Source organism: Podarcis tiliguerta (assembly GCF_965153285.1).
Source record: "Podarcis tiliguerta genome assembly, chromosome: 16".
In the NCBI taxonomy this organism is placed as follows: Eukaryota; Metazoa; Chordata; class Lepidosauria; order Squamata; family Lacertidae; genus Podarcis; species Podarcis tiliguerta.
The window spans coordinates 29,026,200-29,042,482 of record NC_139549.1 but is presented as its reverse complement, the minus strand read 5'-3'; the positions used below and the strand labels follow the sequence as shown (position 1 = coordinate 29,042,482).

The 16,283-nt window shown below is 47.0% G+C and overlaps 1 protein-coding gene across 2 annotated transcripts in view; it reads right to left on the bottom strand.

Annotated features, from left to right (window-relative positions):
- LOC310666775 (tRNA (32-2'-O)-methyltransferase regulator THADA-like) overlaps nt 1-16,283 on the bottom strand; it is an 80,694-nt gene that overhangs the window by 44,892 nt on the left and 19,519 nt on the right. For both annotated transcript variants that reach the window (XM_083418082.1, XM_083418081.1), the window contains exons 9-16: nt 12,242-12,317; nt 11,147-11,283; nt 9,284-9,481; nt 6,700-7,408; nt 5,502-5,654; nt 3,417-3,526; nt 2,492-2,652; nt 1,249-1,415 (exon numbers count right to left, since the gene is read on the bottom strand). In XM_083418082.1, the coding sequence (XP_083274208.1) occupies nt 1,249-1,415; nt 2,492-2,652; nt 3,417-3,526; nt 5,502-5,654; nt 6,700-7,408; nt 9,284-9,481; nt 11,147-11,283; nt 12,242-12,317 (1,711 nt within the window). The remainder of the gene's footprint in view (nt 1-1,248; nt 1,416-2,491; nt 2,653-3,416; nt 3,527-5,501; nt 5,655-6,699; nt 7,409-9,283; nt 9,482-11,146; nt 11,284-12,241; nt 12,318-16,283) is intronic.

Sequence of the window (16,283 nt, the reverse complement as noted above, 5' to 3'; positions counted from 1 at the left end):
TCCTCCATTCTTCAATCGTCGGTAACTCTTCTTGCTTCCATTTTTGGGCCAATAATATTCTTGCTGCAGTATGATACCACTTTCAACAGTCATGGCTTCTTCCCCCCAGGGAATCCTGGGAAACGTGGCTTGACAGATCTGCCTCCTTCCCCAGGGGACTCTGGGAATTGTAGTTCTGTGAGGGGAGAAGGGGTCTCCAAAGAACTCTCAGCACTCTGAACAAGCCACACGTCCCAGGATCCTTTGCAAGAAGCCATGACTGGTGAACGTGGTACACCACTGCTTTGAATGTCTAGTGCAAATGGGGTCTAGGAGTCCCCCCACAACCGTCAGTTAATATTCCATGCCCCTCATGAGTTCCAGGAGGGGGTCTGTTCTCCATAGGGGTCTTTCCCCTTAAGTTTTTAATTTTGTATGCAAATGTTTTCCCACAGTATTTTCACATCAGCCCTGTGAGGTAGGAGTAGCCTATGAGAGAAGACTAGCCCAAGGTTATTCAGTGATCTTTGTGGCCCAGTGAGGAAATTACTATCACTGGTAGTAAGAGTAAAGCATAAAAAGCAATGAAAATAATGTTTTGTTTTTTTAATTTTAAAAGCAAGCCAAATATTAGGACAACTTCTCATTCCAACATTGCCAGAAACAATGTGTTGCATCCAACATGAGCCTTACTCAAAGCAGACACACTGAAATGAACGTGGATAACTTAGGTCCATTTTTTACTCTGAGTAAAATGTACCATATTTTTCGCTCTATAAGACGCACCAGACCACAAGATGCACCTAGATTTTGGAGAAGGAAAACAAAACAAAAATATTCTGAATCTCAGAAGCCAGAACAGCAAGAGGGATCGCTGCACAGTGAAAGCAGCAATCCCTCTTGCTGCTCTGGCTTCTGGGATAGCTGTGCAGCCTGCATTCGCTCCATAAAACACACACACATTTCCCCTTACTTTTTAGGAGGGAAAAAGTGAGTCTTATAGAGCAAAAAAATACAGTACATGGCTGCAACCGAGTATGCTTCAGCCACCCAATGCCTGGGTGAAAAGGAATGTTTTAAGAAATCCCTTCTAAAGGATAATAATGAGAGGGATCAAGCACAGTTCGCAGGTGAGATCATTCCATAAACAGGGAACCACCACAGAGAAGGCCCTGTTGCAACCCCTCCCCCCCTCCCCCCCTCTCTCAGTGCCCATGCAATTCTGCCCTGCTTCAAGCAAAGCAAACCCCCAACCCTCAAGGCGCTGACCATGTATCGGTGTGGTGTGAGCTGCCAGTAACAAGTCGTGGCCAGCCCTGGTGAAATGTGTCCGCAGCTCGCCAAGGAGATACTTGAGGAAGGCCCGGTAGAGACATGTCCCAGGCAGATCTTCCTTTGCCCCTGACAACATTCGTTTCAACGCAAGACTGTCTGTTCTGGCGGAGGAAAAACAGTGAAGGTGGTTAGAAGAGGGGAAAGGAGCAGCTGTTCCTTCAAAAACTAAAGTACAGTGGTACCTCAGGTTACATACGCTTCAGGTTACATACGCTTCAGGTTACAGACTCCGCTAACCCAGAAATAGTGTTTCAGCTTAAGAACTTTGCTTCAGGATGAGAACAGAAATCAGTCTCCGGCGGCGCAGCAGCAGCAGGAGGCCCCATTAGCTAAAGTGGTGCTTCAGGTTAAGAACAGTTTCAGGTTAAGTACGGACCTCCGGAATGAATTAAGTACTTAACCTGAGGTACCACTGTACAGTTGTTCCTCGGTTTTCAACCGCCTTGGGAGCCGAACGTTTTGGCTCCTGAACGATCGAAAACCGGAAGTGGTTGTTCCGGTTTTTTAATGTTCTTTTGGAAGTCGAATGTCCGGCAGGGCTTCCGATTGGCTGCAGGATCTTCCTACAGCCAATCGGAAGCTGCGCCTTGGTTCCCTAATGTTTCGGAAGTCAAACGGACTTCCGAAACGGATTCCGTTTGACTTCCAAGGTATGTCTGTATTCTGGACAAGGAGAGGCTGAGTAAACAAACAAAAGTATAACTCCAAACCGGGATGGGGCAGCCATAGACTGGGAAACAAACTTCCAGGCCTCTCAATGGCTTTTCCTGCATTGTGATTTTTGCCGGCGGCTGCTCTCGTGATTCGTTGCCCCCCAACATGAGGCAGGGGAGCAGAGTCAGCAGAGTTAACAGGGGCATCAGGAATCAGCTAGCTCCCTGGTTTCCCTTCACACTGTGATTTTTGCATAGTGTGCGCACACACACACATATCACAATTCAAGATAGGTCAAAAATTACGAAACCGGTATCACGATATGGATTTCAGTTTGGGACGATATTATTGGGACGACAGATTTCAGTTTGGGATGATATTATGTCACCCAACCCTAGTCCAACACCCCCTCCTGAGCCAAACCCCTTCATAGCTCTCCCAAACTTCCAAGCCCAAACAGGGTTAAATTCTGTAAAAGGCTCAAATGGTCGTTAAAAAAAGTTTCAGAGAACAAATATTCTACTTCTGGAGGATAGTTTTCATCAGCACTGCTCCTGCTTCCGCCTCTGGGACTCTGGGGCTGCACATGGCTTCCTGTGCCCGTTCGAAGAGAGCCACAGCAATGGATTCTGGGAAAGCAGGTGGGAAGTAGCGGACAAGCAGCTCGGATGCCAGCTCACGGATCTGCCGTGGAAGAGGGGAAAGAGAGTCAAACGAGGACAATGGGCAATGTTCAGAACAGAAGAAGAAGAGTTTGGATTTGATATCCCGCTTTATCACTACCCGAAGGAGTCTCAAAGCGGCTAACATTCTCCTTTCCCTTCCTCCCCCACAACAAACACTCCATGAGGTGAGTGGGGCTGAGAGACTTCAGAGAAGTGTGACTAGCCCAAGGTCACCCAGCAGCTGCATGTGGACGAGCGGGGAATCAAACCTGGTTCACCAGATTACGACACTACCGCTCTTAACCACTACACCACACTGGCTTGGCCTATGCGCAAAGAAAGATGCTAGGTCCAAAATTCCTACTGTGCCGAAGGAAAATCACCAGACTCTGAAGCTGAGCGTATACTATTTTTTTTAGGATGGGGGGCACATCTGGATTTTTGAGCAAGTGCCATGGACCACCCCCTCTGGCCACTTATCAGTAAAGTCAGATCCAATCTGAGTCTTGAAAAGCACATAGAGTTGGAAGAGGAAGCAGGACAGAGCGTCACTTTCCCAACTTCCTTCTTCAGCTCTATGTGTTTTTCGCGCGAGAGAAGGTACTGCTCTCATTGCCTCATGATCAAGGGGCCAGTGAGCAGGTATGGGTGTTCAGGGCAAGAGCTTGGTGGTGCCAATGTGCCTCCAAGTGCTAATCTGGTGACTCCCCCCACCCCCACCTGTAAATTCTTGCCATTCACAAACATGCCCAAGAGTCACGGGAGGATAGGTGGACGACGCACCTCGTTCGTACTGTCCTGCAAGCAGCTCAGCAGTGCCAATGTATTGCTTCTCGAGAAAAAGTCCCAGCAGCCCTTGCTTCTTGCCCAGCTCAGTAGCGCAGCCATATTGCCTGTAGAGTAGTACAGTACGGGGGGTGGGGGTAGAAAGCAAGGAGAAACCTCAAGGACTATAACAGGAAAAAAGTACTGTATTTTTCGCTCTATAAGACACACCAGACCACAAGACCATCTGGTTTTTGGAGGAGGAAAACAAGAAAAAAAATATTCTGAATCTCAGAAGCCAGAACAGCAAGAGGGATCGCTGCGCAGTAAAAGCAGCAATCCTTCTTGCTGTTCTGGTTTCTGGGATAGCTGCGCAGCCTGCATTCGCTCCATAAGACGCACACACATTTCCCCTTACCTTTTAGGAGGGAAAAAGTGAGTCTTATAGAGCAAAAAATACGGTATTTTCCCCAAGTGCATGCTCTAAAGAACTGGTGCAAGACTAGACTGTTTGGGATTGCTTTCTTGGGGTTCAGAAGCATTACTGCCTCTGGTTAATGGAGGTAAAACGCAGCCATCATGATCACCGATAGCCTTCTCCTCCACAAATTACCATAGAATCATAGTTGGAAAGGGACCACAAGGGTCATCTAGTCCAGCCCCCTGCAACACAGGAATCTTTTGCCGAACGTGAGGCTCCAACCCACAATCCTCAGATTTGGAGACTCATGTTCTACCGACTGAGCTATCCCAGGAATTTGCCCGATTCTTTTTTTCAAGGCATCCAAGTTTGCGGCAACCACTGCCTCCTTTGGGAGCGGATGCCAGACTTTTAACTGTACTGATTGAGGAAGTATTTTTTGCTCCGTAAGACGCACCTGACCATAAGACGCACCTAGTTTTTAGAGGGGGAATGCAAGGGGAAAAATATTCTTTAAAGGGAGCACTGAGCAGAGCCTGCATGCACCCCAGGCTCTGCTCAGCGCTCCCTTTCACAAGCCACGTGGGGCGTGTGTGCGGTGCTTGCAGGCTTTTGGCCGAGGAGGGAGAAGGGCAGTCCGTCACTGATGGGTTGCCCTTCTCCCTCCTCGGGGAAAAGACCCCAAGAGCCTCACACACGCTCCATGCAGCTCTTTAAAGGGAGCGCTGAGCAGAGCCTCCTGCCTGCATTCGCTCCATAAGACACACAAACATTTCCCCTTACTTTTTAGGAGGGGGGGAAGTGCATCTTATAGAGCGAAAAATATGGTAGTTTTTCTTTATCTGCACGGAATAATTTTTTATGAAATAAAATTTCATCCACATAGCTGGATCTTTCCCGAGCCAGGTAAGTTACAGTCAAACTAGCGACATTCCACCGCATCAGCTGCTACTGGCAGTTAGAGCAAATACTAAGCAGGAAGCTAAAGAAACCTTTCAGAAACTAAGTTCTCCAGAAAGGGGGCAGAGGAGTGGGAGCAAATGCTTGGAACGGCTCAGTTTGGTTTCCGGCTCACTTGGAGCTCTCCGTGGTCCTGAAACGTCCGCCAGGCATTAGTGCCCTGCCCCATGGAATGCCAGGGCAGGGCAGGGCAGGGCAGGTAAAGATAAAGGGACCCCTGACCATTAGGTCCAGCCGTGACCGACTCTGGGGTTGGGGCGCTCATCTCACTTTATTGGCCAAGGGAGCTGGTGTATAGCTTCCGGGTCATGTGGCCAGCATGACTAAGCCGCTTCTGGCGAACCAGAGCAGCGCATGAAAACGCTGTTTACCTTCCCACCAGAGCGGTACCTATTTATCTACTTGCACTTTGACGTGCTTTCGAACTGCTAGGTTGGCAGGAGCTGGGACCAAGCAACGGGAGCTCACCCCGTCGCAGGGATTCGAACCACCGACCTTCAGATCGGCAAGTCCTAGGCTCTGTGGTTTAACCCACAGCGCCACCCGCGTCCCTCGCAGAGCAGGTAGGAGAGCATAAAACAGAGAGGAAGAACCTGAGGTCCTCCAAATGCTGTTGGACTCCAGCTCACATCATCCTAGACCATTTGGTCCTGCTGCTTGGGTCTGATAGGAACTGGAGTCCAAGAAATGTCCACAAGCCCATAGGCTCCCCATCAACATACGAGGAGGCTGCCCCTTCTTTTTCTCCGGGCTCCAGGTGTCCGTGCAGGTCTCCATGATGGCCGCTAGGAGAAGCAGGGCGGTTTTCCTCCTCTGGAAGTTGGAGCCCGACATCAAGGAGGAGATGCACAGCTGCAGCAGCCACTCAACGAAATCTACGGTGGGAAATAGATTTTTAATGAGGCGGTGTCAGGATGCTTTCAGCAGCTCCCGGCTGGTTGCAGCAAAAGTATAAAGACAAGGAAAAGTTTCTTACAGTCCTTTTTTATTTCAAACTTTACAGAGAGAGGCTACAGAACCCAGCCTCTTGGATAATGGCATTGTCCCAAATGAATCTCCACCCCCATCTCTCCCACTTCCTCATTCATCTCCTCTATGGGTGCTGCTACGTGCCCTTTCTAAACTATAATCAATAAAAAATAACAGCAAGTCGCAGCGCATGAAATAACACAATACCAGGTGAGAAACAACATAATATAAAATTATTATTTTTTTAAAAATAAATCCCTTAACTCCTCTTTTCCCAGCTGCTTCTGCTGTCTCTAGAGTCATGGTCTGGGAAAGGCTTCTAGGGCTGGGGCAAGGAAGGTGGAAAAAGCCATTGCCTGGTGTCCAGCACAAAGTCTCTCTCCCCAGCATTAGCTGTGCTGGGTTCCTGTGCCATTAACAAGGTGATTTGACCAAGGCTACATTCACAAGGCAGGCTGTTCTGTTTTTTAAAAAGCCCTTAAAGCCTTTATTTCTGGACTCTTTGGCCTCTGGGGGGGGTCTCCTCACAAGCCACAGGGACTTTCCAGCTTTATCCCGTCACTTCTGGAATGGAACTGAATTATTTACTGATTTCGCGGCACCAACCACATGCGAGTTGGGAGTTGCTTGTACAGTGGTACCTCGGGTTAAGTACTTAATTCGTTCCGGAGGTCCGTTCTTATCCTGAAACTGTTCTTAACCTGAAGCACCACTTTAGCTAATGGGGCCTCCTGCTGCCACCGCGCCGCCGGAGCACGATTTCTGTTCTCATCCTGAAGCAAAGTTCTTAACCCAAGGTACTATTTATGGGTTAGCAGAGTCTGTAACCTGAAGCGTATGTAACCTGAAGCGTACGTAACCCGAGGTACCGCTGTATTTAAAAACGTGAGAAGAGCAGGGGGCCTGGCATCCCGTTCTCACAATAGGTGTGTGGAGAATGGGTCAACTCACCCACAGCTTGCCCCAAAGCCGTTTCCGGATCCTTCCCGCCACAGCGTCCCTTCTTGTCCGATTCCTGCTTCCGTAGCAGGGCAAGAGAGCTGTCCCTCAGCCTGACCAGGGCCTTCTTAACCATGGTTTGGAGGAGCTGCCGGAAAGACGAGGAATCGCAGTTCAAGCTCAGCGGCAAAGCTTCCTTCAGGAGCCGGGCCTCCATTTCGGACAAGGGTTGGTTGGTCCTGGGGGCGGAGCAGAGGAGGCTCAGCGCCGCCAAGCGGACGTTCTCCTCCTTGGAGAAGAGGCAGAAGGGCAGCCTTTCCAGGGTCTCCGCATTGGAGGGGAAGGCCCCTGAGATGGTCCTCTGGGCATTCAGCAAGGCGACCCAGGCCCGTAGCTTAGAGGGCTCCCTGCTCCTAAAACTCTCGTCCAACAAAAAGTAAGAGGCAGGGAAAACTCGCAAGGTCCAGCCCAGAAGGTAGTTGGAGGCGTTGCTCTGGAGGGAAGGGGAGGGAGAGGTCAAGGCGCTGGAGAGGACCGCAAGCCAGCAGCGGCCCCAATCCCGAGCCAGCTCTTCCTCTGGGACCTGGTCCCGCCTCTCGGCCCAAACTTTGCGCTGCAGCTGGAGGATCGTTTTGTACAAATCGGAGGCGGCAGGGCACAAGTGGTTGGTCGACAGGCAGTTCAAGAGGTGCTGCGGGAGATCTTTGTACGCATCCAGAACCTGAGCAGAACGGAAGGGAAAAGGAAGATTCAGGAAATGTAAGATCAGGGAAGGCAATTTTTACCATATGTGGTGGTCTTGTGAGGTCATTAGAAAGTTTTGGGAAGCCATTTATAACGAACTAAAAAAAAATCCTCAAATATACCTTCACAAAAAAACCCGAGGCCTTCCTTCTGGGGATAATTGGAGAAGAAATCAAAAAGGAAGACCAAACTCTCTTCCAATATGCAACAGTGGCTGCTAGAATACTAATAGCACAAAATTGGAAAACATCAAAAATCCCAACTATCAATGAGTGGCAAGTTAAACTATTTGATTATATAGAATTGGCAAAAATGACACAGAAAATAAGAAACCAAAAAGACACAAAGTTTAATAATGAATGGAATAAATTTATGATATATATTGAAACAAATGTAAAAAACTTAAAAATCACAGTAGGCTCGATATAACGCTTGCGACGTAAAGAGTGTTATGAAAATGAAACTGCAGATAGAAAATCCACTGTAACACATTCCGAAGCCGAGACGAAGGGAAGTCAATTAATGTTGTGTGACTTAGTTGATATTTGTTAATGTAAGTCTAATTTGTTAGTGTTTTATGGTATGTAATGTCTTTTTCTTTGTTTGCCTCTTTTTTTCTCTCTCTCTTGGTGTTTTGTTTGTCTTCTCTGTTGTCTAAATGTTTGATGTTGTATAATGAATTGAAATCATTAAAAAATAAAAAAGGAAGATTCAGGAGTTGGCAGGATGTCAGGGGTCTTTACGCAAACACAAGAGGTCACCAAACTGCACGAAACCCAGGAAGCTGGCCCTTGCTCAGTGCTGGCAAAAAAAGATGTAGTGATCAGGTGGCATTGCTAAGAGGAATTATAACAAATATAGAGTAAGCCATCTGTGCCAGCAATGAAAGCATTGCTTTGACTGGGTTTGAACTATTTTGATATGATTCTTGATCAATCCACACCTCTGCATCCCTGTTCCATTTCTCTTTCTTGACCAGTCGCGCACACTGCCAGTCTTCGCCAGACAGGCATCCTGGGTCATCAAAGACAGCGGGCAGTTTCTTTGATGTAGCTTTTCTGATATGTTAATCTTAGGATGTTAATCTTAGGGCCAGGAAACAGATCTCACCTGAAGGTGATAATGATCACGGTCGTACTGGCCATCCTTCTTATCACGTATATTGCTTGTTTATGACCTCAGGGTCATAAATGTACCTATAGGACGCACTTTTTCCCCTCCAAAAATGAAGGGGAAATCTGTGTGCGTCCTATGGGGCAAATACAGGCTTTCGCTGAAGCTTGGAGAGCGAGAGGGGTCGGTGCGCACCGGCCCCTCTCGCTCTCCAGACTTCAGGAAGCTATCAGCAAGCCTGGGGAGCCCGTGGGAGTTCCCGCAGGGCTCCCTAGGCTGCGGATAGCAGCTTGCCGCCCGGCGCGCGAGGCGCCCTGAAGCAGAGCGCCCCTTGCGCCGGGCAGACATCCGCAGCGTGGGGAGCCCTGCGGGAAGCTCCTGCAGCCAATCGGAAGCCATGGAAGTCGTGTCGGACGCCCGGGTTCCAGAGAACGTTTGAGAACTGGAACAATCAGTTCTCGTTTTTGATCATTCGGGAGCTGAAATGTTTGACTCCCAAGGTGTTTGAAAATCAAGGTATGACTGTATAATCTGTTACAGCGCTGGTGCATAGAAACACACAGGCTCGTATTATGGCACGTACAAAAGCAGTAAGAAAAAGAGAAAGGTTTTGATGGGTTTTGTTTTTAAGAAATTAACAAAGAGGGCAATTTCCATCTCCAGCTACCTGACCCTTTCTGTTTTCAGAGTATTATGGGCTGAGCTCCGCACTCACACACCAATGTTGTCGTCCCCTTACCTTTTCAGGACCCAGGTAGGGCAGAACCGAAATGAGAGGAAAATACCGGGCTCTGGCCTGCCAGGGCATCAGGATGACTCTCTGGAGGAACTGACCATAGAGGGGTCTCTCCAGGTCCCCAAAGCGATCACACTCTAAGCTGTAGATCTCCAGGAGGAGCTGGAAGGAGCTGTGGATGAAATCAGACACCCGTTCCACCTGAACAGCGTGGGCAGAGGAGGGGTGGGAAAGTAACATTATTATGTACGAATCATAGAATCGTAGGGTTGGAAGGGACCACGAGGGTCATCTAGTCCAACCCCCTGCAATGCAGGAATCTTTCTGCCCAACGTGGGGCTCAAAGCCACAACTTTCTAACAGTCTGAGATTAAGAGTCTTGTGCTCTGTTGACTGAGCTATCCCCTGCTGCAGTCCCGGGTGGATAAAAATCAATGATTTTTTTTTTATTTAAAAAATTAAAAATTGGATTTTTTTTTACTTAGATTTTTAAAAATTTAAATCTGATTTTTAAAATTTAAATAAGTTTTTTTATCAGATTTTTAAAACATTTAAATTGGATTTTTAAAATAAAATGCTTTTGGAGGAAAAATCTTTCTGCAGTTTTCTATTTAAGTTACATTATAGTCCAAAGGCTATTCATCAGGAAATAAGGATTTGTTTTAAGTTTTTCATGTGTGCTAAAACTCAGTCTGAGGTTTTTTTTTAAAAAAAAATATAATTGTTTAACCAACATGGATACATATGCTGTAATGTTATTGTTTTAGTTACATTAACTGTTCAAATTCTTATTAAGGACGTGATTATTTTTCTCCTTCCTTTAAAGTACAGCAGAAAAGTTGTCCAAATATAAACAGTTAACTTACTAAACCTCACAATAATTTCGTAATTATCTGTCTATGCATTTCTAATAGTATAACCAAATGAGTAGTTTTGATATAACTGTAAAAACGACTCTGAAAATTTATTTTTCCAAAAATGAAACCTTTATCTAGTTGCAAATATTAAATTATACCAGCAAGAATGAGTCTTTCTGGGGGAAAATGATTTAAATCAAGTCTTACTGACTTGTGATTTAAATCATGATTTAAATAGTGATTTAAATCTATTTGATTTAAATCAAATCCACCCTGCTGCAGTCCAAGAACATCTGGAGGGCCCCTCACTGAATACCCTCTGATCTAAGTGGTACCCTTGACTTTTGGTCTGCTTAGCTCTTGCTGTTGCACAAGGTTGTTTTTGTGGAATATAGGCGTTTGGGTTTCTTAACGTTAAGCCTCCTCTGCGGGTGCAGCTTTGACAGGATACAAGACGGTCCAGGTGAAATGGATGAAGGTGATGGACTATATGGAATTGGCGGAAATGCCCGGCAGAATCCGAGACCAGGGAGAAGAGTCAGTGGAAGAAGATTGGAAGAAATTTAAAGACTACTTACAGAAACATTGTAAAATTAATGAATGTTAGAATGATGTTGGATTGAAGTTAAGTGGGATTTTTTAGCAGCAATGTTAAGGAAGATGTAAAAATGGATTGTTAACAGGTGATAATTTAAAGATATAATATGTTATGACAAAAGATTAAGATAAAATGAAAGAGGGAAAGGATTTGCTGAATTAACCAATTGAACTGGAATGCAAGAAAGGGAGGTGCGAGGAGGTCAGGGAAACAAGCAAATGAAAGATATGATATGGAAAGATTGATTTGTTTTTAACTGTTTCTATTTTGTGTCTTTTTTCTCTTTTATTCTTTTAATTTTTTTGTTTTTTTTCCCCTTCTTTTTTCAATTTTTTGTAATATATTGAAAACTTTAATAAATATCTTTCTAAAAAAAAGAAGGTCCAGGTGAAATGAAAAAGGTACCATTACTGGGCTCTCCGCATTGTTCCAGAGGAACTGGGTCAGTCTCTCGAGAAGTCCAGACTGGTCTGCCAGGACCCGGTTCCTCTTCCCTTCCCATATCTCCTCCAGACTTTCTCGGACGCGTCGAAGCCATAGAGAAAACACTGCAAACGGAGATGCAGGCTAATCACACCAATAATAATAATAATAATAATAATAATAATAATAATTTTTTATTTATACCCCGCCCTCCCCAGCCAAGGCCGGGCTCAGAGCGGCTTACAAGCAATAATAAAAACAAGATGAATGATTACAACTTAAAAACAAAAGTAAAATACAACATTAAAATAATGGAACATTAAAATATTAAAATGTAGCCTCATCGCAGGAGGAGAAGGAAAAGAAAAAAAAAGAAAGAGAGGGAGGGAGGGAATCAAACTGGCTCCAAGCCAAAGGCCAGGCGGAACAACTCTGTCTTACAGGCCCTGCAATGACCACTTCCTCGTTCTGAATTCCCAATGCTTTAAAAGTGGGGAACCTGTGGCCCTCTGGATGTTGCTGCGACTCCAGCTCCCATCAGCCACAGTTGGCATAGCCAGCGGAGGATGGAAGTTGTAGTCCAGAAAACTCTGGCAGGTCACAGGTTCGCCAATGGCCTCGGCCCAGTATACCTGAAGGAGTGTCTCCACCCCCATCGCTCAGCCCGGACACTGAGATCCAGCTCCGAGGGCCTTCTGGCGGTTCCCTCGCTGTGAGAAGTGAGGTTACAGGGGACCAGGCAGAGGGCCTTCTCAGTGGTGGCGCCCTCCCAGCAGATGTCAAGGAAATAAACAACTACATACCTGATTTTTAGAAGACATCTGAAGACAGCCCTGTTTAGGGAAGTTTTTAATGTTTGACGTTTTAGCGTGTTTTTAATATTCTGTTGGAAACCGCCCAGAGTGGCTGGGGAAATCCAGCCAGATGGGCAGGGTATGTATGTATGTATGTATGTATGTATAAATAAATAAATAAAATTATTATTATTATGAGACTAAGATGCTTCATTCCTGGTTGAGAATTGGGTCTCCTTTGGCTGCGACCATCTGAATCAGATGGAGGACTTCAGGGCAAACTACCTACCTTGGAAGCAGTAGTAATCCGGCTCCTCCATCAGGACCAAAAGAGCTGGGAACAGGACATCCAGCAACAGACAAGCCTGCGGAAGAGGGTATAAGGGCTGTGATTTAGCTGCATTTCCTGCACGGCAGGCGGTTGGATGAGATGGGTCCCTTCCCAACTCTACACTCCTACAATTCTATAGGGGGGAAATGGTGTGTGGGGTGGGAGGAAGCAATCACATTACAGTGGTACCTCTGGTTATGTACTTAATTCGTTCTGGAGGTCCGTTCTTAACCTGAAACAGTTCTTTTTTTATATAATAATTTTTATTGATTTACAACAAAACAACACAAGACATACATTATTTTCACATTTCACATTTCAATTTCTTTTGCTTTTTGGACTTCCTTCAGCTTTTCCGTAAATCTTTCGTAATCACTATAAGTTTTCGCATTTTTTTCCTTAACCATTGTCATTGATTATATCTTTTTCTAACCTGAAACTGTTCTTAACCTGACTTTAGCTATGGGGCCTCCCGCTGCTGCTGCGCCGCCGGAGCATGATTTCTGTTCTCATAATAAAGCAAAGTTCTTAACCTGAGGTAATACTTCTGGGTAAGCGGAGTCTGTAACCTGAAGCATATGTAACCTGAAGCGTATGTAACCTGAGGTAAAAGGTAAAGGTACCCCTGCCCGTACGGGCCAGTCGTGTCCGACTCTGGGGTTGCGTGCCCATCTCGCTTAAGAGGCCGGGGGCCAGCGCTGTCCGGAGACACTTCCGAGTCACGTGTCCAGCGTGACAAAGCTGCTCTGGCGAGCCTGCACCAGCGCAGCACACGGAAACGCCGTTTACCTTCCCGTAACCTGAGGTACCACTGTATATATTTTTAGACCCAGTATGAAGAAAAGCCAACAAAAATCATGCATGTCTCTCATGGAAGGAAGCAGAAAAAAGCCTCAAAATGAGAAAAAACACAGGGCGTTTTAAGAACAAGACACTTGTTTTCTAAAAAAATATTAATTACAGTGGTACCTCGGGTTAAGTACTTAATTCGTTCCGGAGGTCCGTTTTTAACCTGAAACTGTTCTTAACCTGAAGCACCACTTTAGCTAGTGGGGCCTCCTGCTGCCACCGCGCCGCCGGAGCACGATTTCTGTTCTCATCCTGAAGCAAAGTTCTTAACCTGAAGCACTATTTCTGGGTTAGCGGAGTCTGTAACCTGAAGCGTATGTAACCTGAAGCGTATGTAACCCGAAGTACCACTGTTTTGTTACACTTACACCCCACACCGTTCCTGCAAAGTGGCATCCACACAGTTCTCCCTCTCATCCTCAAAACAACCCTGAGAGGTAGGCTAGGCTAAGAGGCAGTGACACAGCACTCTTCTTCCCAGGCTGTGAGGGGAAATGGTGAAAACAGGTTCTTTATGGACAGAGCGATTTTTGCAGCTGTTTTTAAAGTTGCAAAGCAACTAAGCACAGGTCGGAGTGATATAGAAATTTCTGAAACAGCAATGGGATATCAGCTCCGCCCAAGGCATGAAGGAAAACAGCAACAACTGGGAAAAGATAGACATAATATTTTACAAGGGCAGGAAGAAACACCACGAACAGAATAATTGTCACACACAGGAAGAACAAGGATATAGTTTGAGTGCCTCACTTGTAGTTTTTAGAAATTTTATGTGTCAACACAAATAGATGTTATTAATATTGCAGTTGCTGTGTAAGGGATCATTATTTTACACGGAATGTAATTGAAATAAGTAAGATTTTGGAACGCAGAAATAAAAGGGGAAAAAATCAAACCATCAATTCTAGCATGCAGGAGGCCACCTAAATTATACAATTCGGTATTTGAATGATTGGTGGTAGTAATTTTATTATAATTTGGTATTGTTATAATGAGGCTATTATTGGATGGTAATTTAAAATTAATAAAAATTATTACATAAAAAAGAAAGGTAAAGGGACCCCTGACCATTAGGTCCAGTCATGACCAACTCTGGGGTTGCGGCGCTCATCTCGCTTTATTGGCCGAGGGAGCTGGCGTACAGCTTCCGGGTCATCTGGCCAGCATGACTAAGCCACTTCTGGCGAACCAGAGCAGCGCACGGAAACGCCGTTTACCTTCCCGCGGGAGCGGTACCTATTTATCTACTTGAACTTTGAGGTGCTTTCGAACTGCTAGGTTGGCAGGAGCTGGGACCGAACAACGGACGCTCACCCCGTCACGGGGATTTGAACCGCCAACCTTCTGATCGACTTAAGACCACTTCCTGGTGCAACTTGACTTCTCCGCGACCCTTCCCCTCTGCAGGGAGGTGGGACCGATTCGGATGGTCCGCCCCCGCCACTTAATGGATCCAAATGGTTTCCAGAGAGTGGTAGGGGATGCTTTATCCCATGTTGATGGCCTTTCAGCTGATTCCCTGGTGGCCCGCTGGAATGTGGAGTTAACCAGGGCTATTGACTGGTTGGCTCCGAAGCGCCCTCTCCGATTGCATGGAGCCCGAACAGCCCCGTGGTTTTCCACGGATCTGAGGGCAATGAAACAATCGTTGAGACGGCTAGAGCGCCGGTGGCGGAGGACCCATTCTGAAGCTGACCGGACACAGGTTAGAGCTCAATGTCGAGCCTACCAAGTGGCAGTAGCGACGGCGAAGAAGACTTTCTTCACCGCCTCTATTGCATCTGCAGAAAACAGCAGCAGGAGACTTTTTCAGGTGGTCCGCAATCTAGTGGAACCACCTGCTACATCGGGGCCCAGTACGGGCCACATGATCTCCTGCAATGATTTTGCAAAGTTTTTTGCAGATAAAGTCGCTCAGATTCGGGAAGAGGTCGATGCCACCGTGGGAGCAGGGCCGGGGCGGGAGAGTGCTAGAGTCCTGTCTAGTCAAATTGCGTGGGATCAATTCCAATCTGTTACCTCCGAGGATGTGGACAGGCTGCTTGGACGAGTGAAACCAACCACCTGTCTCCTGGATCCTTGCCCATCCTGGCTTATAAAAGCTAGCTGGGAAGGGCTGGGCGATGGCCTTCGTGGGGTAGTGAATGCTTCCCTCCGTGAGGGAGTCTTCCCAGACCCGCTGAAAGAGGCGGTTATTAAACCGCTTCTTAAAAAACCATCTTTAGATGCGGGCACGATGGCCAACTATCGCCCAGTCTCAAATCTTCCATTCTTGGGCAAGGTGATTGAGCGAGTGGTGGCTGAACAACTCCAGGCACGCCTGGAAGAAGCGGACCATTTGGATCCCTTCCAGTCGGGATTCAGGCCTCATCACGGGACTGAAACTGCCTTGGTCGCACTGGTTGATGATCTCCGGCGGGCTAGGGACAAGGGTGAGAGCTGTTTCCTAGTTCTGCTGGATCTCTCAGCGGCGTTTGATACCATCGACCATAACATCCTTCTGGACCGTCTTGAGGGGCTGGGAGCTGGGGGTACTGTCATACAGTGGTTCCGCTCCTTCCTCCTGGGCCGTGTTCAGAAGGTTGTGGTGGGGGATGAGTGTTCAGACCCCTGGGCTCTCACTTGTGGGGTGCCTCAGGGTTCTGTCCTCTCCCCCATGCTTTTTAACATCTATATGCAGCCGCTGGGAGAGATCATCAGGAGGTTTGGGCTGGGTGTTCATCAGTATGCAGATGATACCCAGCTCTACCTCTCTTTCAAATCAGAACCAGTGAAGGCGGTGACGGTCCTGTGTGAGTGTCTGGAGGCGGTTGGAGGATGGATGGCGGCAAACAGATTGAGATTGAATCCTGACAAGACAGAAGTACTGTTTCTGGGGGACAGGAGGCGGGCAGGTGTGGAGGATTCCCTGGTCCTGAATGGGGTAACTGTGCCCCTGAAGGACCAGGTGTGCAGCCTGGGAGTCATTTTGGACTCACAGCTGTCCATGGAGGCACAGGTTAAATCCGTGTCCAGGGCAGCTGTGTACCAGCTCCATCTGGTACGTAGGCTGAGACCCTATCTGCCCGCGGACTGCCTTGCCAGAGTGGTGCATGCTCTGGTTATCTCCCGCTTGGACTACTGCAATGCGCTCTACGTGGGGCTACCTTTG